Source organism: Aspergillus multicolor (assembly GCF_047715735.1).
Source record: "Aspergillus multicolor strain CBS 133.54 unplaced genomic scaffold BDW74scaffold_5, whole genome shotgun sequence".
In the NCBI taxonomy this organism is placed as follows: Eukaryota; Fungi; Ascomycota; class Eurotiomycetes; order Eurotiales; family Aspergillaceae; genus Aspergillus; species Aspergillus multicolor.
The window spans coordinates 1097736-1122709 of NW_027395956.1; the positions used below are offsets into that span (position 1 = coordinate 1097736).

The 24974-nt window shown below is 51.2% G+C and overlaps 10 protein-coding genes across 10 annotated transcripts; 3 read left to right on the forward strand and 7 right to left on the reverse strand.

Annotated features, from left to right (window-relative positions):
• Positions 1-26: 26 nt before the first annotated feature.
• On the reverse strand, positions 27-1235 carry BDW74DRAFT_148345 (uncharacterized protein). Its single transcript, XM_073723691.1, has one exon. It carries the CDS (start codon positions 1135-1137, stop codon positions 190-192), a length of 948 nt encoding a protein of 315 aa, XP_073586709.1. The 5' UTR covers positions 1138-1235; the 3' UTR covers positions 27-189.
• A 152-nt stretch (positions 1236-1387) lies between these two features.
• BDW74DRAFT_148346 (putative Zn-dependent hydrolase/oxidoreductase family protein) lies at positions 1388-3402 on the reverse strand. The gene is made up of 4 exons (XM_073723692.1): positions 2846-3402; positions 2754-2795; positions 2068-2703; positions 1388-2006 (listed from the first exon to the last, which is right to left on the reverse strand). The coding sequence occupies exons 1-4, from the start codon at positions 3064-3066 to the stop codon at positions 1628-1630; spliced, it is 1278 nt and encodes a 425-aa protein (XP_073586710.1). The 5' UTR covers positions 3067-3402; the 3' UTR covers positions 1388-1627.
• A 93-nt stretch (positions 3403-3495) lies between these two features.
• BDW74DRAFT_148349 (bifunctional AAA family ATPase chaperone/translocase BCS1) lies at positions 3496-5293 on the forward strand. The gene is made up of 2 exons (XM_073723693.1): positions 3496-3748; positions 3819-5293. Exons 1-2 carry the CDS (start codon positions 3590-3592, stop codon positions 5148-5150), a joined length of 1491 nt encoding a protein of 496 aa, XP_073586711.1. The 5' UTR covers positions 3496-3589; the 3' UTR covers positions 5151-5293.
• A 1027-nt stretch (positions 5294-6320) lies between these two features.
• Positions 6321-8425, forward strand: BDW74DRAFT_148353 (uncharacterized protein). Its single transcript, XM_073723694.1, has 2 exons — positions 6321-6860; positions 6927-8425. Exons 1-2 carry the CDS (start codon positions 6553-6555, stop codon positions 8176-8178), a joined length of 1560 nt encoding a protein of 519 aa, XP_073586712.1. The 5' UTR covers positions 6321-6552; the 3' UTR covers positions 8179-8425.
• A 94-nt stretch (positions 8426-8519) lies between these two features.
• Positions 8520-11265, reverse strand: BDW74DRAFT_148354 (putative poly(ADP)-ribose polymerase PARP). Its single transcript, XM_073723695.1, has 6 exons — positions 11014-11265; positions 10822-10935; positions 10436-10759; positions 9552-10385; positions 9420-9502; positions 8520-9368 (listed from the first exon to the last, which is right to left on the reverse strand). The coding sequence occupies exons 1-6, from the start codon at positions 11078-11080 to the stop codon at positions 8793-8795; spliced, it is 1998 nt and encodes a 665-aa protein (XP_073586713.1). The 5' UTR covers positions 11081-11265; the 3' UTR covers positions 8520-8792.
• A 1797-nt stretch (positions 11266-13062) lies between these two features.
• Positions 13063-17680, forward strand: BDW74DRAFT_166558 (uncharacterized protein; the record flags this gene model as incomplete). Its single annotated transcript, XM_073726578.1, has 3 exons — positions 13063-15593; positions 16039-16267; positions 16328-17680. The coding sequence occupies 3 exons, from the start codon at positions 13063-13065 to the stop codon at positions 17678-17680; spliced, it is 4113 nt and encodes a 1370-aa protein (XP_073586714.1).
• Positions 17681-17881: 201 nt separating this feature from the next.
• On the reverse strand, positions 17882-19116 carry BDW74DRAFT_175775 (extracellular serine rich protein; the record flags this gene model as incomplete). The annotated part of the gene is made up of 3 exons (XM_073728437.1): positions 17882-18681; positions 18746-18965; positions 19018-19116. The coding sequence occupies 3 exons, from the start codon at positions 19114-19116 to the stop codon at positions 17882-17884; spliced, it is 1119 nt and encodes a 372-aa protein (XP_073586715.1).
• Positions 19117-19999: 883 nt separating this feature from the next.
• BDW74DRAFT_166559 (uncharacterized protein) lies at positions 20000-21619 on the reverse strand (the record flags this gene model as incomplete). The annotated part of the gene is made up of 5 exons (XM_073726579.1): positions 20000-20329; positions 20412-20528; positions 21002-21152; positions 21221-21416; positions 21475-21619. The coding sequence occupies 5 exons, from the start codon at positions 21617-21619 to the stop codon at positions 20000-20002; spliced, it is 939 nt and encodes a 312-aa protein (XP_073586716.1).
• A 377-nt stretch (positions 21620-21996) lies between these two features.
• Positions 21997-22972, reverse strand: BDW74DRAFT_148368 (HAD family hydrolase). Its single transcript, XM_073723696.1, has 2 exons — positions 22628-22972; positions 21997-22571 (listed from the first exon to the last, which is right to left on the reverse strand). Exons 1-2 carry the CDS (start codon positions 22791-22793, stop codon positions 22018-22020), a joined length of 720 nt encoding a protein of 239 aa, XP_073586717.1. The 5' UTR covers positions 22794-22972; the 3' UTR covers positions 21997-22017.
• Positions 22960-24902, reverse strand: BDW74DRAFT_148369 (putative RTA1 domain protein). The gene is made up of 4 exons (XM_073723697.1): positions 24548-24902; positions 24392-24491; positions 24197-24346; positions 22960-24145 (listed from the first exon to the last, which is right to left on the reverse strand). Exons 1-4 carry the CDS (start codon positions 24570-24572, stop codon positions 23395-23397), a joined length of 1026 nt encoding a protein of 341 aa, XP_073586718.1. The 5' UTR covers positions 24573-24902; the 3' UTR covers positions 22960-23394.
• Between the last annotated feature and the right edge of the window lie 72 nt (positions 24903-24974).

Genomic DNA, 24974 nt, shown 5'->3' on the forward strand with positions numbered 1-24974 from the left:
AAGCCGATATCTGGCAGTCTCAATAACTTCAACGACTGCTAATATATGCTCCTAACTTTGAATGAACTTTCCCATCTCCAGATCTTGCTTAGATACATGTGACCGCAAATGAGGTCCTAGTTGACTTCACAGATGCCCCCTATTGTCGCGCAGGACAAACCTAACATCAACTAACACAAACCAGCAAAGTCACCTCTTGAAGACATTCTTGACGCGCCGAATCTTCATGCGTACACGATCCCGGGCGGTCGACACAATTGATGAAAGACTCTCACTCGACTGCTCCGGCGGTTCCGGCTGGTGGGAACATTCCTGACTAGTCCGACTTTCGTACACATAGTACGGCCCAGCGCACCTCCACGACATATAACCTTCATGCGACGACATTCCGCAATCATGGCGGGTCGTAAGTAGATATTGTTCGGTGACCACCGTGCCTTTCTGATATAGAGAACTCTCCTTCCGATCTGGAATGCCGCACAGTCTAGAAGCCCAATTACCTCCAGCTCCGCTGATATTTGCAGCCCCATTGCCTTCAATGATTCTGTTCTCTATCGATTCTGGTCGCTGCCCATGCGCAACAGGAACCCATTCGTGCCGTACGGCACACCAAGTTCGACGCCGGGAGCTGCTATCGTCACTGTCACTGGAACCCTCCATAACACGCTTAACCTCCAGCTCTCTTGTAGCAGCGATCTTCGCAAGAGTCTTCTTGAACCATTTCTCTGCGTAGTATGCATTGTACTCCTCGCCTTTTAAGTTGAGTTCTGGTTCGCACTTTGTTTCTTTTTTGGATTTGACTTTCTCATCCACCCGATGCAGACGATAGCGGAGCTTGTGTTGAAGTTGTTTTGAGCTTAGATGTTGCTCTGCCTTCGGCCGACTGACTCGCTCGGCTTGAAGTTCGCGCATGTTATTCTGGAGATGGAGAGGGAGTTGCGCAAGAGCTGCTTCGTCGAGTTCAGAGATGATTTCCTCTTCGGACTCTGTGGAGTAGCCATCACCGCCGTTGTCTCTGGGGATAGGTTTTGCTGCTGCTGCGCGTCCTGGATGGCGGGGTGGAGGCTCGATGCGTTTCCCGACGGATGTTGAGGTATTGTCAGGTGGGTGCATTGCGAGGGGGTTAATGACTGGCATTTTGGGTTATGAATCAGTGAAAGAGAACGGTGCCTGTTGTCCAGAGTGTTTTGAGGCGAGAGTAGGTTCTTGTATAGAGTAATTTGGAGGGGTTGATGGATAGGATTCAAAGAAAGAAGAGTTATGAAAGACTGTGGAGGATGTTGAATGTTCCAGACTTACTTAAGACTTGAGCGTGTGAGTGAATGGCGCTAGCAAGTGAATGGTCCAGATTTATGGTGGTGTAGTGAGTTGGGGGGTAAGGTCTCCATAGCAATGAAGCTGAGTGCGAAGATTAATTCAAGATCCTGAAAGCACTGTAAGTTGAATGCCAACTCAGTAAATAAAGGTGCCTAATAGAAATCAATGTGTGCAACGTCAACAATAAATATGGAAATCTGGTAGCATTTTCAAATATTATTACACAGGGGTATCAGACCAGTCAGCGAAGATCAAGGTAGATTATATACCAAAATCACGGGGAAACGTTCCGTTGAGGTACCCGATCCTCTTAAAATTCTCGGCTCTCTCCAATATCACAAATGTCGAACACCCCAGTTTCGGGGTATTCGTGCTTCTTCAATGCCTCTTTGAGCTTCCGAGGAGGCTCAAGGACATCCTCTTCTGTCAACACCCAAGTTCCCCAATGCATACCAAGAGCCTTCTTGCATTTGGTATCCCGGAAGATCTCGACGGCATCATGCGGGTCTGCATGCATAGGACTCATGAACCATCGCGGCTGATACGCACCGATGGGAATCAAACCGAGATCAAATGGTCCCCGGAACTCGCCCACTTGCTTGAAAGCAGGGCACACAGGGTAATTATGTTCTGGACCGTGGTCGTCAACGTCATCTGGCAGTGTTGGCACTGATCGATACCCGGTGTCTCTGAACAAAGCATCCAAGTTAGCCGTTACACAGGTGGTACAAATGGTTGAAGATTGCTTACCCGGCAAAGTATACTTTGCGGCCCCCGGATTCGACGTACCACGAGGCCCAGAGCGTTTTACAACGATCAAACGGTGTTCGGGCACTAAGGTGCTGACAAGGTAGGCAGCCAATTCGAGCAGTGATGTCCGCCGGCTTAAATTTGGCACTTTCGTCCGTTGTCTCTACTTGAGTGGCAGACTGCGACGGAGAAAGCAGTATGTCACGTTCATCCCACCAGTCAAGTTCCGTTGCATTCGGTATCCCGGTCTTCTCAAACCATTCTTTGTTACCTAGAGGAACAAAAAAATGACAGTTCGGATGCCGCTTATGGATATCCCGAACAGTTGGAAGCGATAAGTGGTCATAGTGATTGTGAGAGATCACAACGACATCAATTGTAGGTAGGTCCTTGATCTTACAAGGAGGCTCAGTATATCGCTTCGGTCCTAGCCATGAGAATGGAGAGCATCGATCTTCAAAGACTGGGTCAAACAGCACTCGGAGTCCACCCGGAAACTCAACATAGTAGCAGGCGTGGCCAAGCCACGTTGCTCGCAGTGCAGTGGTTTCACGACTAGGTAAGAACTCTGGTTTCTGTATGGGGACGGTTGGCGGGGTGGTATCAGGCATATTGGCCTTGCCACTCAGCATGCGCCTGTACTTGGTCAAAATTGGAATCTCTAATTGGCTAGATTCTAGACTCACCAGAGGATCTGCGTTTGCTTATCAAAGGGTGAGGTGAACGATCTATGTGGCTGGTTTAGTATAGAGCATGGCCAAGCTGCAGTGCGACCTACTCCCAAGGATTGTCAAAACCATTTTTGACATGATGCGCTTTTGCGCTGGCATCGTCTGGAACTGAAGACGCGGCAGAGGCGGATACTGTCAAAGCGTATAAAACAGCTGCCGTAGACGAGCTCCTGCTGATGATGGTGGCAGGCCTGGAGCCTTGAGGGAAAGGAGGTGGTATTTTGCTATACGATCGAAATCGAAACCAGAGTCGCGGGAAGGGTGGCATATCGGTTGCTGTGCCCGGATGACCACCTTATATAGGATCGGCGGGCTACGGAGTATAATATGTCCTTTGTGTGCTGCACCGAGGATGTTGAGAGGTCAGGATGCGCCTCGTCTTAACTATGGCTCAAAATCAGCCAGACAATGGCTGATGGCATTTGCGACTCGGATCTTATGCTTATAGCCGTTATCCCCGAATAGTATCCCTCCAGAACCGGGCACCAAGCCTTGGAATTCATCCGCACGCGCAGTCAAACTACCGATGAGCCATTCAAATTCTAAGGCTTCAGGCCTCCACAGCCCCAGGCTCCAGGGCTCTTCGCAAGCTGCGCACGCTCTGTAGGTAAGATGGAGGACATTTACTCCGTACTCCGTAGCCCCGAGAGCTTGCTCCGTTACCTACACGTAGGAGCTCCGTAAGCAGCAGATCGGCCCGTGTTAGCGCCGACCCTAGATGCTAATCCGAATTGGGACTATCTCTCAAAGAGTTTATCCAAGCTCAAGTCTCGTCTCCGAATGATTTCCCGATGATTGGGGCGGACCATACTGGACCAATATCCTCAGGGGTGTCGTCACCTGGGGATGCAATTGTCCAACGAAGAAATGAGGCCATCAGGGTTGCAGCGCAACCGACCGGAGATGGAGGACTGATGTCCCAACTCACGAGCAACCCTTTTTTCACAGCGGTAAGAAATGTTTGAAACTGAGGCTTTTCGGAACATAAACAGAAGATTAACGATTTTCTCTACTTATCAGGGATTCGGCCTTGCAGGACTCGGAGTTGGCGCGAGGCTTGCGCAACAGGGCCTTCGACGTGGCGCGGATTTGATCCGCAGACGGATGCTCATCGATGTTGAAATCACACACAAGGACGATTCATACCCATGGTTTTTGAATTGGATGACACAATATCAACAATCGCAACTCAACGCTTCTCGGTCCCAAGCCAGCGGGTCTGGCTTCGTGGACTCGCTCTTGAACAAAATCACTCCGAGGATGCGCCAACTTTCAGTCGATACCAAGACGGTAAAACACTCCAACGGCGCCATCAACACCCATTTCACATTAGTTCCAGGACTTGGACGTCATGTCCTCCGCTATCAAAATACATTCATTTTCGTCAACCGAATGCGGGAGTCTAAAGCGCAGGAGATCTCGACCGGCCGGCCGTGGGAGACGATGACCCTTACTACGCTCTACTCCCAACGTCATGTTTTCGAAGACCTTTTCGCGGAAGCACATGCATATGTTGTGAGGGCGAATGAAGGAAAGACAACCATATATCGCGCCGAAACCGCAATGTGGACACCATTTGGAGACCCGCGACGCAAACGCACCCTAGACTCCGTGATCTTGGACAAGGGAGTGAAAGAACGAATTGTGGACGATGTGAAGGACTTCCTGGCTACTGAAACGTGGTATCATGACCGTGGAATCCCCTACCGCAGAGGATATCTTCTGTATGGACCCCCGGGCACGGGTAAAAGCTCCTTTATCCAGGCCGTGGCAGGAGAGCTGGACTACGACATTGCTATTCTGAACCTCAGTGAACGAGGAATGACCGACGACCGACTCAATCGACTCTTGACTATAGTGCCCAAAAGGACCCTTGTTCTTCTAGAAGATGTGGATGCGGCCTTCTCCAATCGCCGGACCCAAACAGACGAGGATGGATACCGCGGTGCCAACGTGACCTTCTCTGGATTACTGAATGCGTTGGACGGTGTTGCGAGCGCAGAGGAACGAGTTGTCTTCCTGACCACTAACCATGTGGAGCGTCTGGACGAGGCCCTTGTCCGTCCGGGCCGGGTAGACATGACCGTACGTATTGGCGAGCTCACTCGCTACCAGGCCATCTGTTTCTGGGAGCGTTTCTATGGGGATTTGGACACGACGGGGTCCTATAAACAAGCCTTCCTTGATCGGCTCCAGGAGCTAGGTCTCATTGAGGATGAGAACGGCCAGAGAGCCGACCCGCCGCAGAGCACTAGTGCTGCCGCACTGCAAGGCTTGTTCTTGTACAATAAAGGAAATATGGAGGGAGCCATTGCAATGGCTGAAGGGTTGGCTCCCCGAGTCCAGGAATAGGCTAAGCTTAGACCTGGATTCTTTGTATATTATGTGTCACGATTGCAAATAGACTGTTCGATAGACTCGCGAGTTGGACAATGTACAATACCCTAGTGCCATGCAAGTCTTGACGCTGGCCGGGGGCGGCGCCTGCAGACGGGATTCGGCTTCAACCCACTTTTCGGAATCTTCAGCTTCAACGACCACAATACTCATCTACAGACATGCCCTTGTTTATCATCAGCCATGGTCAGGTCTCTCAGAATATGCACCTTCCTGTTATTGGAAGGATCTAATCCAAATACAGAATGCGGCGACCGATTAACAACCAATCCCGATCACAGCCATTCTTCGTAAGCCATACCTAATGGCCTGGAAGCCCTCGTTCATGGACTCAGATCCTTCAGTTGCCCAGCGCTTGGAATACAGCAAATCAGCATTCTACTTTTAGCACCCTCTAAGCGCTGCAGCTGCGAGAACGCCCCCCGCTGTGATTGGGACCGACAGATCTTCGACGGACCATCGAGGTGTCAGCGTTAAGCGCCCGCGTGGACTCTCAGGAACAACACGCAGGACGAATGCTCGTTCTTCACACATGCAGGAGCCTCTCACATTTCAGACCCTTATTCTCCACCGAGCTAAGTTTGTGACGATTCTTGAGCCAAGACATGGCTGGCGCGCACTCTATTAAGTCGGCCGGAGGTCGGACCTCGTGCGGACGGCATGGTGGTATACATATAGCGATGGCTGGCTCACTCCACATTTTCAATTGACGTTGCTCGAGGCTGGCATTCTATATTCTCTTGTTTTTGTCGTTTTCTGCCCCGTTGGTTGAGCGACTGGTTCGTGGTTTATGTACCGACGCGGCTGCTGTGCATGTCCATTTGAAACGGCTGCCACTGCTTCTTATTCGCGGCATTACCGGTATTGCATAGAGCAGGCCTTGTGCTTACAAACCCAGCCAGTCTGAGCAGCAGCCATGAGCAACAACTCCCAGTTTCAGCTCTTCCCACCCCCTGCTCCCCAGGGGGTGCCCAAGAACCCTTTTCGCAGGGGTCCCAGAAGACCCTCACTCGACACCCTGTCGACCTCTGCGAGTCCTCTCGAAGATCTCAAGGGCAAGGAATCTGAGGCAAAAGCTGTCTTAATACAAGTTGTCGAGCCGCATAGCATCAAACCTCCACCGAAAGCACACGTTCCTCCGCTGCCACCGCGCTCAGCTACTCCAGAGTTGAGACAGACGCCTTCGAACGAGTCACTATATAGTGCTAGCCCGCAAGCTACGAGAGGAGGATTGCTTGCCAATGAAGCCAATCCGTCATCATCATCAAGCCTTCCAGAACAGAACGATGGGCTGGGACTCAGGCCTGCGCAGAGCCCTCCTCCGCCCTCTGTCTCTCCGGTCGTCCCCATCAAGTCGATGTTTCCGCAGTTCAACCCTAACGCGCCTCTCAATTCCACACAGTACGAAAACAGAGTCTCCAGCAACTTCTCACGGCCTCGCCACAGACCTGTCGGGCTCAGGCTTGATATAACCCCAGCGCCAGAGATTGACCGGGTACTTGGTCCGAGTACAGTGCCATCCGATGTCCACGATTTTCCTCCCAGCATCCTATCTCCTGTCGAGATTCAATACTCGTCTCCCGAGCAGCTCCAAGTACTATGGGATACCACAAATGGGCAAAGAGCCGACAATATCTCAAAGGCTTTCACCCTTCGGATGGAGCGGTAGGCCTCAATGCTTCTTTTCCCCCTGCTAATAGGACCATGAGCTGACTTCGATACGTATAACAGCCTCGACCCTGCTACATTCGTTTTTGGCGACCCAACTTCGCCATTCTATACCATGCAAACGTACTCCACCAATGAGATATCTATCACGAGAGGAAACCCTTCCATTCCAAACAATAGCATCCCGATAATGATGTTACAACTCGAGGATCGGCGGCGCCGTGAGCCTCCAAATGACGGTCTTATCTCGCATCTCTTTTCGCGGCTCGCCGCCATGCTTGCAATTGACCAGGCAACAGAGCTGTCTCGACAGCATCAACTGTCTCCACCCGACGCCGCGAAGGTCGAAACAAATGCTCTCAAGCGTGCAGCTGCCTTAGAGTCGTGTAAGCTTTCGTGGAACGCTATGAAACGGATCTACGAGTTACGGCACCCGTCGTTGAACAGAAACATGGGCGCCCTACATATCAGCGTTTCGATGCCAACATCCCAAGTACAGGGACGGCCTCAAGCGCCGACGATTCTCGTTACCGCCCCTATCCTCAATAATCTTAATGATGTCGCTGCGGTAGCATCACCGCGTACATCTACCCTACCGCTATCAGGGACCGAATCAGACTCAGACGAAACCCTTGCCTCCCTCGACATACGCACAATGACCCTGTCCATATCTGCGGCCGCCATCAATAATAGCATCCCTTCTCTATATGCAATTGATTCCGTCGTGGCTGCTATCCTCGCCGTCGCAGTGGCAGATGTCTCTACAAACCCTGTGCTCGCAGATATGGCCTTCTACGATTCTACGAGAACACAAACGCAGACGCAAATTCAGCCACCCCAGCCTACACATACCGGTAGACCCAAGCTCTTCGCTACACTTGCAGAGCGCGACGATAATGATAATGACAACATTTCCTCAGTCACTCCACCTCTCACCCTCCCTCAACAGGGTCAAACCCAGATACAAGCTCCGCCGAATACCAGAATTCACCACAAATGGTTTCCATCCTTCTCCTCCCTCCGCACGAAACTGGCCATTTCCCGCCACCGACGAGCGAAAGCCAAAGCCAAATCAAATTCACCCACCTCTCCCGCGGTTGAAGAAATCGACCTGGAAAAATACGGCATCAACACATCCTCAACTTCAAAGAAGAACAAGACTGAAGCGGAAGAGCTGCCGGGTCTCGCGCGAGGAATCCTCAAGCTTATGTCGTGGGGCTTCTCGCTCATGTTCTGGGGAGTAAAGGTGGCGCTGAAGATCCTGGGGTGGGTGTTGGGTTTCGTCATTAAGCGGATTACGGGCGAGAAAGCGTAGATTTAGGGCTGATAAGGGCTGGCTGGGCTTGCTGATACACGCCTGACCAACTTAGTGCAACTCGTTTGCTTTTTCATATCATGTTTAGGTGTCTGGGTAAAGGAATACGGACCGGAAGGATCGGGATTAATGATAATTACGGCTATCATGGGAAGGAAATATTATGGATGGGCTAGGTACGCAGCATGATTTCTGGGGGTTGGATAGTTTTGTATATACCTCTTCGATGTTATTGCGTGGATCTACTCTGGAGTAGGTCGAGAAAATATATATCTGAACAACGGTACCTCATGATATATGGGCCCAAAGTCTGTTCAGTATGGCTACAGCATTGGATTCCATGAGCAAGATAATAGCAAATCAATAATAGAAAGACTATTACATATCATACAAAAAGCTACAATGAACTATGCTCTTAATCTTGCCGGATAACAACAAGAAAATAGAAAGAGACAAAAAAGGTAGAATACAAATTCCAGATCCCAGATCTGAAACGCGAATTGAAGAAGATGACGACGAGTACCATGGAAACTGAGTCATGAATAGAGGTAAAATCCCCGCTTTTTTGCGCCGCTGCCCTAAATCATAGATTAAAGAAAATGCAAAATAACAGATTACCGCATGTCGACGAAGAAAAGATATCTCAGTCGAATCTGCGCCACATCGTACACGATGTACTCGTTGTACATCAGGTAGCTCTGACTGGAGTCTTGGTTTGCAATTCCGGAGTCTGCGTCGGGAACCCGGATACCCTGGAGATCTGGATGGATGCAGCCAGCATCTTTCCATCCAGCGGGGATACTTCGGCCCTTTCCTAGGGTTGCAATCTTGCCTTCTTTCTTTGCGTTGTCTCCAGCATTGTAGTCAGAACCGTAGAGCTCGTAGATAGGGTCGCCAAGTTCAACGTCACCCAGCAGAAGAAGAGCTTTCCCATCACTGTTGTGGCTCCAGCAGTAGTTGGCAGACTTGCTAGACATGTCCGCAAAGTACACACCCTTTCCGAACATGTAGCCGCTTACGGGAGCCTCGGGAGGCGCAATGCGGAGACCCTGGCTGAGAATACCACCGTAGTTGGTACTGCGAGAGCCGTGCCAGAGCAAGCGGCGGTTGCTGTTTTGTATGCCAGCGTATGATGATGACTTGAATCGATCATGCTCTCCTTGTCGCTCGATGCGGAAGATGTCGATAACCTGGAGTAGTGTTAACAAGACTCGAAATTAGGAGCAGACAGCAGAACTGACCTTGTATCTCACACCGTGAGTTTCTCCACGCGTTCCTGAGAGATACTTCTCAAGCTCCTGGAATTCAGACGTGGCATGATCCACTGTTCATAGTTAGTTCCAGTTGCACACGTCTGCTCATGGTCAACTTACGTGGTGTCATTTCCTGCATTCCAAGACCTGCGTACTGGCTGTCGAGCGGGTTCACATCTCCCATCTTCGTCGCGTCTTTCAGGATACTGTTGGTAATCTCCATGTCTGTCAAAGTCTCCAGCAGCTCGACTTCTTTCTTGATGTAGGCCTGATTGTCCAGCACCGGCGGTCGATTACGGCCGAAAATGTGGGGAATCGTCGTGAAGTAGCGGTTGCTTAGCTGCTCCATAGCAGGTCGCAATTGCATACCGTATTTAGAAACTGCTAGGCTTGGTGTAGTTGCAAGCTCCGCTAGTTCTTTCAACGTTTCGTAACCAGCCATCAATGTCCTCTTGCTCAACTTGCCAAGGGGTAGTTTGTTGGCGTCATACGACATTTGGGCCATGGTCTCGAGGAAGAACTTTTGGTTGAAAATAAAGCTGATCAGGTTCTGGATCGGGGCTGCCAGTTTGCTCGGAGGAATACTGGACGGTTGTTTCACTAGCTTGTTATCGACTTTCTCATCTTCATCGTCACTTTCCTCGTAGTTGCGCTCAATGAAGGTGTACTTGTTGCTCTTCGGGGGATCAAGACGATTTTTCCAGGCGAGGCCGGACTTGTCTTTGAACTTTTTCTCGAAGTATTTTTTGGCATCGTCAAGGGTGCCGCAGCCCAAGAATGCAGATTGCCCATGCTCCCCAACCCTGCCCCAGCGAGTCCAGGTCTGATACTTGGAGCCGTCCTTGGAGTTCAACACCTGGATGCGGTAAAATTTATTGTTGTTCGCAGCGGACACAGTCTGGTTTAGCGTAGCATCCCAGATAAGGCCTGTATCATCAATAAAGACCGTAGGATCTGTCACTCGAGTCAGCCTTTGCTTCTGCGTCAGGAAGCAAGATACTCACCTTTCCAGATAGCCTCGCTGGAATAAAAGCCTTCATCAACCTCTACCTTGACCTTGGCGGCCATTTCTGAGGTGATTACTTGCGCATCCTCCACGATATGTTTAGGCTTTTTGTTGGCCTCATCTTCGCCGCTATCCTGTACGGCTTTGACACTTCGCTTCTTTTCCGTCTTGATCGGAACGCCGTCAGTCTGGTTGTTTTGACTGTTGGCGGGTGACCCCAAACGGTAGGACGTTTCTGAGACCGGTTTCTTTGCCTTGTTTGACTCAAGCAGCCAGTCGAGAGAAACTACTTCACAGTTCTGCAAGCCACAAGCATGCTGGCCTAATCAAGGCGTTTGTGAGTAGATAACTCGAGCGTGATGCAAGTTGTGGCTGTTGACTCACACTTGGCAGTGTTCTTCTCGACATCCCTCTGGGTAGTTACCAGATGCGTACAGTCTGTACTGACAGAGGTAGTGAAAGTAGCACCCTGACCTTCTATAATAGTTTTTAAGTCGGCTGCAGAAGAATCAAGCGTCAGCTCACGGTTTGTGCAATACTGAGATCTTCGGGATTGAACGCCGCAGAAGAGCCGACCTTGTCTGTAGCCGGGGAAAGTGCCGCTCACGGCAATGACAAGTTTTCTGAACGATCTTGGAGCCATGCCGTCGATCGACTGCAATTGACACTGCAAAAAACGATACTCTTGGAGGAGGGAGACGAGGTTGACAGTTAAGGGGACCAGAAGCTTAATACGAGCCGCTAAGATGAGCTGACTCGCGGTGGCGCTGTTATAGCTCTGCAGGAGTAAACACAACAAAAGGCCACCAAATGCCAATGAGATTGAGGAGTGATTATTGCAGTAAAGGACTGGAAAGATTGAAGCTTTAAAAGTGGACGATTCACAAGCTATAGAAACCTTCGTCGCCTGATGCTCCAGGCTGCCGCATGCTGCCTAGCAGGCAAAGGTTCAGGAACAGGCACCCAAAGCTCTACCAACCAAACTTTAACCTCCAGTTCATGGCTCACCTAACGTTTTCATTTAGTCGAGTAAGAGCAATTTAAATGCTTCAGGTTATAAAAAACTGTGTCAATTGATTCTTCCGACTTGATCGTGGGGTCATTAGCTCTTTCTTCGTTGTGACGGCCATCGCAATCACACTTCGGGTGCTCAACAAAGCCGTTTGTTTACACTGGGCACAAGACCCAACTTATGCTAAGGGCATGCGAGAATATAGCTAAGAACCCATCTTTCGTTAGTCCGGCAATTGCCTGACTGACTCAAGCTCTTTTGTTTAGCTCTTCTTGAAACGAATCCGCTAACGGTCGGGACTCGGAAGGCAACAAACGCTGCACAACATCTTGATTGTCATCAATAATCAATCTCGGACTGGACCGGCCGTACCTGGATATTGCGCCGTATTCTAGAACTTCGATGCGAGCAATCGCAATTAAACCGAGTCGCCGGTCCCTGAATCTTGTTCCTGATGACCTCAACGGTGGGCCGAGATGGGGAACAAGCTGAAACTGCCACCCACTCGGAGACGGCCGCGAACCGCTTCGAGCGAAGGATTCATTTGAATCTGGGATAAGCGCCAGAGAACAGGGTTTGTTGACATCATTGACTGTCATTGGGTCAGATGAGCTGGGGAGTTCTTTGTTTGCATACGGAGAATTCGAGTTGAAGGAGACGGGAACTCAGACTCCTGCCGGCATTGTGAGCTAACGGTCACGGAGCTCCTCCGGACAAAGAAAGAAGTATATGAGATGCAGCATCACAACCAATTTGATGGATACAGCAAGGAAATCTGGGAACTGGATGAGTGAACTCGAAGAACTGACGGGACGGCTCGGACCCACGCTTGAACAACGGTCGTCAACCTGTTTGTCCACGGTTCGCGAAGACTACCGTATACGAAGTGTACGATCAATCAGATCGGGAGGAAGACATGCAGAATAAGCGCCGACGTAGGCTACGCGATTAGAAGGCTCAGGATGACCCATCACAGCGCCTCGCAGACCCGGTTCGAGTGCTGCTTCAAGTGACCGAATAATTGGTAGGACAGGGCGAGACAGGGCGCCTCCAGCTGATAATTGGGAGAAATTGGGATCCCCGTGATGGAGAAAGTCCGACGCAAGGACGAGGCTGCAGAGAGACGCTGTCAAACGAGTTAGTAGGAACTCCGTCAGCGGCAATGAAAGAATATTATTATTATTTTGAAACATCGTTGAGCTCATCCAGGCGCGGTATTTGAGATCGCACTAGGCCGAATTGACGCTGTTGATTTTCCTTTCCCCTTTTCAGCTTTCCCACTTTAACCCTCTCGCCCTCGCTCTCTGTCCTCGTCTCTTCTTTTCCTTTCCCCTCGGACTGGACGATGGAGACTTTTTTTCACCCTCTGGTAGGATTGTGATTTTGCTTGTTCATGGATTGAACTGAATCTCGCGCCGGAATCGACTCTCGTTCATCTCCCTTTGCCCGGTAGCTAAGCTGGCCCCGTTTTTACACTCTTTACTCAACACCACGACAACACATACCACCTCAACGGCTTTTTTTATTCCACGGCGACTCCCGCATACTGCTTGCTTACGATCCTTCTTGTCAACAAATGTCAAAACCAGACTGTCTCTTTACCGGTCGTGGCAATGGTCACGAGCAATGGAGCTCTTCGATATCCCCCTCCGGGTCCGATGGGCGGCCATGAGCTCTCCAGTCGTCGCAGAATCCCCAATCCTCCTCGCCTCGATCCTCTGAGGGCCCATCCTCCATACCCTCGTCCTTCAACTGCGGACGGTTTCCGCCCTGCGCATTCCCATCATCGCCCAGCTCCTCCGCAGTCTCCTCGATCCCCACGAAAATATCCTCCCTACCATCTCCCTCCTCGAGTCGATTCTGCTTCGCGCGCTGTTTCCCCATTACCCCGACACTACGCTGATGATGGCTCCCCTTATCGACCTACATACTACAAACCTCACTCGCAAACACGACCCGTTACTCCGCATGAGCGGAGAAGGCCACCAGAGGCCGACTTCGAGCGCTTGCCCCGTCATACGCCCCCGTCACAACACACAGACGTACCTCTTTCCATATCTACTGCGAGATTGGATAAAAAACGGTCCAGACCCCGCCTCGCACAACCACCTAGCTCCCATGGACTCGCCTTACCGCGCAGCCCGTACAGCGGTGATCCGTACGGCGGGGACGCGCTCCGTTCTAGCGTGAACTCTGCCAAGACATCGCGCTCCAGCATTGAGCACGCCAGCGGAACAGAGCGAAGCAGTGTTCTTACTAAAAGCAGCTCGGTTACCGATTTGTCCCCGGACACTCCGGATGGATCATACGAGAAGGATGAGGGAATGAGCGTTGAAGATGCCATCTCCATGTACCTGGACGGATTTAGTGACGTGACTGAAGAGCCAGCGTCACCGGATCTACTCAGTGATCCTAAAGTGAAGCGATTGAGTACACTTCCTCCGGCGGATCTTGTTCTAGACGATGACCACCTGTCTGATTCCTCGCATAACCTCGATCCTATACCTGATTATCCACCGCCGCCAACAATCTCACAACTGGGCACCCCAGACGATGTTTATTCCCGCAAGCAATACTTTGACACGCATACGGACGAACAAGATCTGGAAGCGCACTCAGATGAGAACCCACTAGACCCGCCTAACGGGCCTCTAGCGACGATGCTGGAGCAACAGGCATCGGCAGCAGATCCTTCACATGTGAATCCGCAAGGACGGAACTCGTTAGACCGACAGTTTCTAGGAGATGCGCCTGCAGATAACGCAGTGGACGAGTCTTCCGAGGTCCCCGAAGGATCTGTCGACAAGTCCATTGAGCCGATACCGTCTCAACCTCCTCCAACGCCTCGGCTGGCCGAAACAAAAGTTATGCTCCCCGGAGTAGTGCCTCCACCACTTGCTATCGGTACCGGAGCGAGAGACTGCTACGGCTTCCGCAAAGCGACCTCATACGTTACAATAGATCAGTACGAGGCATGGAGTGCCTCGTACGCCGATTTCTCTGCAAGTCGAAGAATGAAGTGGGCTGAGCTGCTCCGAGAGAACGGAATAAACCCCAAAAATCCTACAACACTTCCTCCGAAGTCTCCCAAGGTGAAGCGTTTCGTACGGAAAGGCATCCCAGCCGAGCTTCGAGGCGCGGCATGGTTCTGGTACGCTGGCGGCTACGAACATCTCAACCGAAACCCTGGATTGTATGACGACCTCGTTCGCCAGGCCATGGAAACCCCGAGCAACGATGACAAGGAGCACATTGAGCGTGATCTACACCGGACCTTCCCCGACAATGTCCATTTCAAGCCGGAGCAAACAGGAGAGCCTGGCTTTGACAATGGTGCGGCGTCTATTATAGTCGAGACTGAGATGATTCGGTCACTGCGGAGGGTTCTATACGCGTTTGCCATCCATAACCCCCAGATAGGTTACACGCAGTCCCTCAATTTCATCACTGGACTTTTTTTGCTATTTTTGCCAGAGGAAAAAGCGTTTTGGATGCTGCATATCGTTACATCCGTCTACCTCCCGAGCACACACGAGATCAGCCTCGAGGGCGCCAATATCGATCTTTGGATCCTCATGGTTCTTTTGAAAGAGACTTTACCGAACGTCTACAACAAAATCGCGGACACGGGAACCAAAAGGAGCGCACCTCTGTCTGTGAACTCGCGGCTACCCGACATTACCCTTGGTCTAACAAATTGGCTGATGTCTGTCTTTATTGGCACATTACCTCTCGAAACAACGTTGCGCGTCTGGGACGTATTCTTTTACGAAGGATCCAAAACCTTCTTCCGCGTCTCGATGGCGATTTTCAAGGCCTGCGAACGGGACATCATGGCTGTTTCGGATCCCATGGAGGTTTTCCAGGTCGTGCAGACAGTGCCCAAGAAACTATTGGATGCCAATGCGCTGCTCGACATGAGCTTCTCGCGGAAAAACCGCGTTGGCCAAGGTCGCATCGACGAACTTCGAGACGCACGCCGCGCAGCCGTTCGCCAAGACAAGCTGCGACGATCACAGGCTCTGACGAAGGGCACACTCCATGCAGCAACGGACGAGTGGCCGACGCGATCTCGGACTCCGATTCCAGGCATTGAGCGCACGTTTGCTGACTCGTGGCGCCAGATGAAGCACCATGCGTTCCGGTGACGCACTTATCTAACCTAATGCCGCCTACGATAATTTCTAATCTAGCTGCGCGATATTGCAGCAGCCATTTTTTGAAGAAGAATTTGTGGAACATCACCATGTCCCGGTCTTTCGTGTATATTCCTTGATTCCCCATTAGCAGAAAAGCGACCATCTACGGAGTACTAGGTTTTGCGCTATTGATGTATGTACATAGGCCAGTCCAATCAATTGGAGGCGTCGATCTTGAATCTGGAATCTTGATTGTAGGGCTGAGTGGGACGAACCTTGGATCGGCGCTCGCCCACTGTAACTGTACCTTGCTCCCTCCTTGGACTTTGAATGGTGGCATCACCATGACGACTGCTGCCTAATAACTTTATTCTTCAATGAAAAGTGTCTTTCAGTAGCATACTTTCCCCTGTTTCCTGTCCATACACTGTCCACACCACCCGACATGAGCGGACAGGCAGCCAGCTATTACAACCCCAACCAGGGCTTCGACCTTGCCTACGGTCAAGCCCCCCAGCCGAATCCCGGCTACCAGCCTCAATACAATGGCAACAACAGACCCCCCGAGCCAAAGCCTCCCCAGGAGCCTCCGCCCACATATAACCAGTCAGTATACGGCTTCGACGATGCCTTCAAGATTGAGAAGCCCAAGTTCAACGACATTTGGGCCGGTCTTTTGGTATGCCCCTTTTCTTTTAGGTACAAAGCTAGAGATGATTGCTAACCTTTGGTGAACCAGCTCATCGCTGTCTTCCTAGGCTACGTCGCCGTCTCCGGTGTTTCACTCTACCACTATTCGAAGTACAAATCCTTTAATGGCGATGGAATCTACGATTCGGCCAACTCTTTCTCTCTGGACACAAACACTTTGATCCTATTCATCTTCGTCCTTTGTGTTGCACTCGCATTCTCATGGGGTTACTTCCTGCTGGCGCGGACGTTTCCGAAGTTCTTTATCTGGGCCACGGGGATCCTCAACATCGTCTTCGCGCTCGCAACGGGTATATACTACATCGCGCGCAAGCAATATGGAGGTGGAGTCGTGTTCCTCATCTTCGGCGTGTTTGCGATCATCGCATTTATCAGCTGGATCCCGCGCATCCCTTTTACGGCATTCATGCTAAGGACGAGTATGGATGTTTCGCGAAAGTACGGGCACATGTTCCTTGTAAGTGCCCTAGGTGGGATCATATCTGTTGCCTTTGCGGCTTGGTTCTCGGCTACTCTGGTAGCTATTTACGTCGCCTACGAGCCTGATAATACCGGGGTGAGCCCCTCATGCAGGAATGGCTCCGGCGGTTGTAGTACAGCCCGCGTCATCGGTCTCGTCGTATATGTCACTTTCGCCATGTACTGGTTCAGTGAGTGGCTCAAGAATACCATCCACACGACCATCGCAGGAGTCTATGGGTCGTGGTACTTCTTCGCCAATTCTCCCCGCGGCATGCCCGCACACGCAACAAGGGGTGCTCTTAAACGCGCAACCACCTATTCCTTTGGCAGTATATCTTTCGGCAGCCTCATCGTCGCAATCATAAACTGCTTGCGTCAGGCTTGCTCCGTCGCTCAGCGCCACGAAGCATCCGAAGGCAACCTCATTGGGAGCATCGGCTTCTGGATCCTAGGCTGCTTTATTTCGCTCCTTGACTGGCTCGTAACATTCTTCAACCGATATGCCTACTGTCACATCGCGCTCTACGGAAAGCCATACATCCAATCCTCGAAAGATACATGGACTATGATGAAGGACCGGGGCATCGATGCTCTGGTCGCCGACTGCCTCGTAGGCCCGGTCTTGACCATGGGCTCAGTATTCGTGTCTTATGTGTGTGCTTTACTAGCGTACCTGTATCTGCAATTTACGCACCCCGCGTACAACGACGGAGGGGACTTTACGGCTGTTATTATGGCATTTTCCTTTGTGATTGGCTTGCAGATATGCCAGATCATGCTCACGCCAGTCAGCAGTGGCATTGAGACGATCTTTTCAGCCATGGCTTGGGATCCGCAGGTTATGATGAGCCAACATCCAGATTTGTATGCGCAGATGGTGCAGCTATACCCGAGGGTGCAGGAGGCTATTCATGCTTAGTGGCATCAAGGGTCTAGGATTTGTAAACGTTGGACTAGTTAATATTGGTATTAATTCATTCTATTCATCCTATGAAAATTTTATCGTAAAGTAGTAACAAATGATCCGTAACCCTATCCTTCTTTTCCAACCCCAACCTTAACCAGCCCTAGCCAACCAAACCACCAAGCCTAAGTATTGAACTCACATTGAATCAACTCATCACAGCAAAACAACCCCAACAGCAACACCAAGCAAACCAAGCACAGCCTCCTTCGAAACCCCAATCACTCCCGCAGCCCCCCTAAACATCTCAGCATCAATATCAGCACCCTCATTATGATTAGCCCCGTGCCTCTGGCTCGCATCCACCCCAGTGGGAACAGGGACATCCGACGACGCAACGCGCACCGACGACGCAGAGACATCGTCCGTCTCAGCCGCATGCGCAATGCTCATCTGCGTCGGGGACGGCAGAATCGCAACGGCGATTTGCGTCCCGTGCATGGCGCCGGACATGTTGATGTGTGTGTTGTTCTCGTTGTCGTCGTCGCCGTCGTTTTCTGAGGATGAAGTTGCAGATGTAGGTGCGGGTGCAGAAGGCTGGGATACCGCAGCGGAGCCATGGACTGGCGTGGCGGTCTTCGCGCACGAGCACTCGGTGCGTGTCTCTGTGACTGTGATGACCTGGTATATGGCGTTCGTGTTGGCCATGCGCTCTGTAGCATCTTTCTTGTCGCCGTTGACATTGTCGACAGCAACCTCCCGCTCCAGCGTGTCGTTCTCTGGGATCAGGAGCCTTGTTGAGTCGGGGGTTATAGAGCGCTTGGAGGCTGAGAGTGAGGATTTGCTGCCCGTTGACTCTATTGATTCTTCTCCTCTGTTCTCTGTCGTAGACTTAGATGTAGACTCACCCGAGTCTTGCGGCTGCTTTCCAATCCGGACCATGGGTGTACTTCCGCGTCGGGGCGATGCTGGCACGGCAGTATCGTCGCAGAGGTACTTTGCTATCTCTTCTTTTGCTATTTGAGATGGTTAGTGTCGTTCCCACTTTATGTCGCTGAGTATAAGGCAAGGACAACATACGAACGCCATTCTCCGCACACAGCTCCTCGACTTCCGGCGCGAGCTGGATCCCCGGCGCTGGAGCGGCAGCTGCTGAAGAGGCCAGCCCATCTCGGGCATTCGCCGCTTGGAGTCGTGCGTTTGCTTCGCAGAAGCAGTCGAGTTTGTAGCTTGAGGCGCAGGAGGGGAAGGAGGTTGTTTTTACGACGGCGGACTTGATGCGAGGCAGACTGTTAGCCTTCTGGTCTAATCGAGTGTTCCTTTGCAGGGATACCTAGGGGAATAGTACGTACAACGCATCTCAGGTACCCCAGATCTGCTTCCTGGTCTGCGAGGGCGAGTGATAAGCTCGCAAGGAGGGTTAGGGTTGAGAGTGGGAGATGCATGATCATGATGTGGTTTTTGGCTAGCGAGTTCGTTGATTATTGTTGTTCGCTTGTGTCGTTCTTGTGCTGGTCAGATTACACCTAGAGGTGATCAGGTAGATTAATATCTCATGCGTGGTTGTATGGATGTCCACCCCTGCATACCTGGTTATCTACACTGTGGCCAAAGTAGATGCTACATTAGTTTCAATTGAGTTAGCGGGATGCAGATACATACTACCTGAAGACCGGGACTACCAAGTTGCACTGCTAGCAATTTGAGAGATTACAGAGGTGGCTTAAGGCCAGTGCTTGTTTTGGTGGTGAGGAATGGGCGTGGAATGTGGCGGCGATGTTGGCAGCTTTTGGTCCGCGTCTCGAGCTACTCTACGTGAGAAACTATTGAATTAACGTCTATGGGACACTTAAGGACTTCAAAGGCTGCGTCTGCCAGGTAGTTATAGCACGGTAAAGTCTTGTTGATTCTCTGTTTGCTTGTTTGCTGGGCTGGCTGTAGTTGACCGAGTCGCTCAAGCAAAAGCAGGAATGCTACCTCATCCAGGTACAGCCCAAGCACGCAGATACAGCGTGCCAGCTTCCAAGTTGAAGCAGAGCCCAAATAACCAGGATCAAGTCCTGAGAATGCTATTGCCACACCTAGACCATGCAACAAAGAACCACCGATATCAACGCCCAGCAGACTCACACTACCGTTGTGCAACCGTAGATCCTTGAAAGTAACTATAGCCAATGCAAGCCCGCGCAACCCCATATCCGAGTCTGAGCAAACGAGATGCTCGTCATTGCCCGTTTGTTCCCTGTCACTTCCAGCCCGACGCAGCGACCAGCGTCCGCATCAAGCGCGTACACCACCCCTTCGCCTCTTCTTCCCCATTCACATCTGCGAGTCCTATGAGGACGCAGAACCACCAGCATACTTCCTCGTCCACTCCCTAGCAATCTCCTCATAGCGCTTCCGGTCCTCGCGGTACTGCTCCGCAATACGGCCCTCGACTGCATCGTCGGGCATCGGCTCGCCCAGCAACGAGCGCGCAAACTCCAGCACTGCAGAGAGCCGCGACGAGGGCTTCCATTCGTCTGCCTTTAGCATACCCAGGCACATGCTCCCCTTGTCGTCGTTCGTTACATTGGGATGGTAGATTTTCGTGACGAAGGAGACGGTCGGTGGTTTGAAGGGGTATTCCGTGGGCAGAGTGAGTTTTAGTTCGAAGCGGCCTTTCTGTATGTTCGCGTATGAGTCAGTCTCTTGAGCTGGTTTCTTTGTCTTTGAGGGGGCGAAGGAAAGGGGTGGCGGGGCGTACGTGGTAGGGAGAGTCCTCCGGACCGTCCATGAAGACTTTCCATTCGTAGAGGTTGGATTCATTTGCGAGCTCGACGAGTATGCCATCTGGAGGGGACTCCGTGAGCTCGGCGAGTTCCTGGTCGCATTGTTAGCTTTGTTGTCGCGAGGATGGTGGCGGGGGAGGGGCAGGGGTCCCAGGTAAGGTTGTACCTTTGCTATCCGCTTTTGGCTGCCCATTATTGGTAAATCTTATGGTGAGGTTACGCGAGACTGCGGAAGATCGAACAAGCGAAGAGTTTTCAGGACTCAAGAACAAAGGCTGTGCAAGAGTAGGTGAGTAGGCTGTAGCTTCACTTGGCGGGGCTCAGTAGTTAGCGGGGCAGAGGCTCGACGTCAGTTGGAGTTGGAGCCTTGGAGTCGCGGTCCAGACCAGTCACTACGCCGTAAGGCAACAAATTGCTCTTTGTATATATTCTTGCTCAAATTTTGGCTCATATCTAACCCTGACTTATCCCGACAAGTCTACTCCCGCTGCAGTATGACCATCAACCCCATGATACCCAGCAAAACGCTCTTCAGCCACGGATGCTCGCTCAGCATAATTGTCACATACCCAATCATAGGCATGTACCCCCTCACACTCCCTACGATATCCTCCTCGCGGTTCAGGAATTCCTGGCCGCGTGCATATAGCTCGGTATCGTCCGCAAGGTTGTTGTCGCCCTTGGTGAGCAGCATGTTCGGGGGAGTGGGCGTGGACCTAGATTACCAAATAATTAGTCAAGCAGCCCTGGGCATCCAGCAGTGACAGAAGCTAGGGTAGCATACAAAGTCACCTCCTTCACCGTCTTTTCCTTCTTTCCCTGGACCTCAGGGAATGTGCGCACGACACGGTGCACAATCGGGATGTCCTTGCCCTTCACATTGTAGACCACGATCTCGCCGACTTCTGCGCGGGGGCTGCGGTTCCAGAGGAATAAGAGGTCGCCGCGCTGGAATGCTGGTTCCATAGATCCCGAGAGCACTGTAGTACGTCCGTTTATTAGTTGTGAAAAGATGATATGAAAGGTGCAGTCACATACCGACGACAATCGGGGACGAGGACGCTGTGACGACGGACAAGCCCTTCCAGAGCATAAACGCTGTCGACAGAACGAGCGCAAAGTTGAGCACTTGCGCCAGTGATTGCCGAGTATTCGACAGGTTCGAGGATAGGAAGGATAGCATGGCGACGGTGGTATTCTTGGTGAGATGCGGAAGGGATTGCGGAGTTCTTGCGGAGGGCAGTTATAGCTCGCACGTTGTTTTCAAATATCGCAAGTGTCTAAATGATCCGGTAGAGAGACAGAAAAGCAGTCCCTACGGTTGATCTGGGGAAGGAGTTGACCACGCGCAACGGTGACAGAAGGGGTTGTTGTTTGGGGAGGCCTGCGGAGACCGAGACGAAAGGTGTCCTCCGCACGCCTGCAGTCTCCGCCTTCCAATGTATGCGGCCGACAACTATCATTACTTTTCCCAATTATTATTTTCTGTCAAAACTTCTATTCTATTGGAATAGAATGTATGGCAGGAAGGAATAAAATACCCCGGAGTAGAGTCTGCTCTGTCATGGCCCAGACAGGCTTTCAACAACTCAACAGGTGCTCCAGCTTCGAAAGAGAGTTGACTTTAAGGTGATGAGGATCATTGAACAAGTCACCTTTTTCATTGTACAAAACAGTGTCTATCCCAGCCGCTCGGGCTGGGACAACATCCCGCTGTGCATTGTCACCCACATAGACCATGTCCCCAGGGGCAATATTGTACTTGTGCAATACAGCAGGAAACAAGCCATCCACCTTGGACATCCCAACCTCATTGGTGGTGACTAGAATATCAATAAGCGGCTCCAAGCTGAGTTCCGCGACCGTCCATTCCTGCGCATCTTTAGGTCCTTCAGTCACCACGATAACCTTCTTCCCAAGAGCCTTCAGCCTCTCCAGGAGCTGACGAGCACCAGGTTTCAATGTCAAGGCTGCACGGAGACTGCTCCGGTACGTCAGCAATAGCTGGCTTAGTAGCTCTGTGGAAGGCTTGAGCCCATAAGCTTCTAGAAGGTAAGAAACCGCTCCTTGCGGTAGTCGTCGGACGTTCTCCCATCGGTGAATGCGTTCGCGGTCTTTGAGCGAAGGATGTCGCGGTATGTTGCTTCTAGGTCGTCTATCGTTGCTTTGGCCTTGGAATGACTTGCGACAGACTTAAGGATCTTTTCGAATACTGATTGAGAGGCATGGGCAGACGCCTTGCGAAATTCATGGAGCGTGTCGTCCAGGTCGAAGCCAAACCATGACTTTGCGAAGAGTAAAGCCACAACAGTAGGATTGGCATCTATTTGCTCTTGGAGAGCTTCCGTGGATGGCATTGCCTCTTCGCTGGGCTTGATTGACAAAGAGACAGCTGATTTTCCTTTAGCAATCAGGATAGTAGCTAGATCGCTATAACACTTGTTGCTCTCGAGTATGTCACTATCCTGGCATTAGCATTTATCTAGGTGCAGTCTGTTGGTCGGTGGAAAGGAGTAACCCGACGCAGCATCATTTGTCAATAGCACTTGTGACTCATGATGAAAAATCTTGTTATGATGGCGTTATCTCTTTGGACGTATATTTGTAAGTTAACTAATGCAGTGGAGGCCAACCCCGCAATTGCTGCTGCATATAAGAGGAACACGGCCACGGCCATGGCCTTAACCCTGCTCACAGAGTCTACGTGCATTGCACTTCAAGAGAGATTGTTATCAAAGATCTGTGGAAAAGCAGATGTGACATAATCGCTGTACTATATTGGGTATGCTGATTCAACAAAGGCATAAACGTGCAATAATCCGAGGAAAGCAAAGAAAGGAAATCGCAAAAAATACACAAGTCTGTCTATAAACAAAAAACAAACATAGATGTACTGATCCATGGGACCAAGAAGTCATTGACCCCAAAGCCCGTAAGGTTATCCAGTTCAACAGGGCATCAGACATGACAGCCAGGTCTGGTCTCCCTGACACTTTTCGACTCACTTCCCTGCGCGGATTCATCGCCTTCCCAGTACTTGACCTGCCTGCCCTTGATCAAGCCGGCAATGTCAAATGGATCGAAGAAAGTGACATACCAAGGACGAGGATCTTTGAACCCAGGTCCTTCAACCTCAGTCACACCGTCCTTGGCCAGGTAAATCTTGTTCGAGCGCGGTAGGAACCTCATCGGGTGAAAAATGTTGAGCATAGTGGTGTTGGCGTACATGATAGCCACCTCAAAGAACCAAAAGATCCACTCATTCCGGATGATGGGGTCAACGTCGTCCGGATCATCCCAGGTATGTTGGTTTGCCGCAGTGAAGTACTCGACTGTACGGAAAATCGTACGCGTGGTGATAAAGGTGCAACTGCAGTATAGAACCGCAAGGACGGTTATGAGGTTTTTAGTGAGAAGCCCGGCGCGATAACACTTCACGTGGAAGAAGATTGCGAGAGAGACAAATCCGGCCATGACTGCGAGCTGCAGAATTAAGGCTGCTTTGAGCAGACCATCGCCGATATCCCGCCGACTCTGCGTTGCCTCCGTGTTTGCTAGGAGGGCCGCTCCGTTTGCCGTCAGCACTTCGACGAAGAAGAGAAAGCCAAGGAAGGTCGAGAATACTCGTCCAGGGTGTATAGGCGAGAGGTACGGGATGTAGTAGAGGATGCGGCCGAGAATGAAGAAGTTGGCGCCTTCATAGACGGGTCTGCTGAGATTAGCAAGGCTCGTACCAGTATTGAAACCAGAATAAACTCACGGCCCAGCCAGGAGAAAGACAGTGCTCGCGATATAGACCGGTACATTGTCCCACTCGCCAAAAGCGCCGACAGCCCTTAGGATGAAACCGACAATGAAAAGAATGGCCGACCAGGGTAGCATGCCTGTCACTGTCCAAGACCTATACCTCCTACACAGGTTTAGATATGCCACAAATGGTACACGCTTGACTTACTGGCACTGATAGGCATGGATTAGACCAGACACCATGAACAAGATGGCAAAGGCTATAGGTGAGCCTTTGTTGGGAGCATAGTACCAGATACTCCCCTCCTCTAATGATAATCAATAAGCATATATAGACTGAGTACAAAAGAGGAGAGGGGCATACGGTAAGGATCTCTCTTGTCAAGCATGCTGTAGATGCCAAAATACCGATGTTTGACGGAGTATGAGGTAAAAGTCCGCTGGCGATGCTTTGCACAACAAGACAAGATGTCTATGAGATGCTCTCTTGGACCTCATAACGGCGCTTCTCAGCCCTATATATCTTGACTCAGCTCGTGAAGCCATGGCTCGTGATGCGTAGCGAGAACGAGGTGCCCGAATAGGCAACTCGTATAGTCGGGGCCACGCGCAGCTGCGCCCGGAAAGCTTGACGCCACGCAGTCATGGCCCAGCAAAAGACCCTTGACCACGACTGAGCCTCGTGAAGATGGCGCATTTCTCTACTCGGAGAAGGTCGAGTCTCGTCTGCCCAAGGCGGGGGAATACGAGCGAGGCGTACTCGAGGGACACGGGCAGTCGACAGCCTGAAA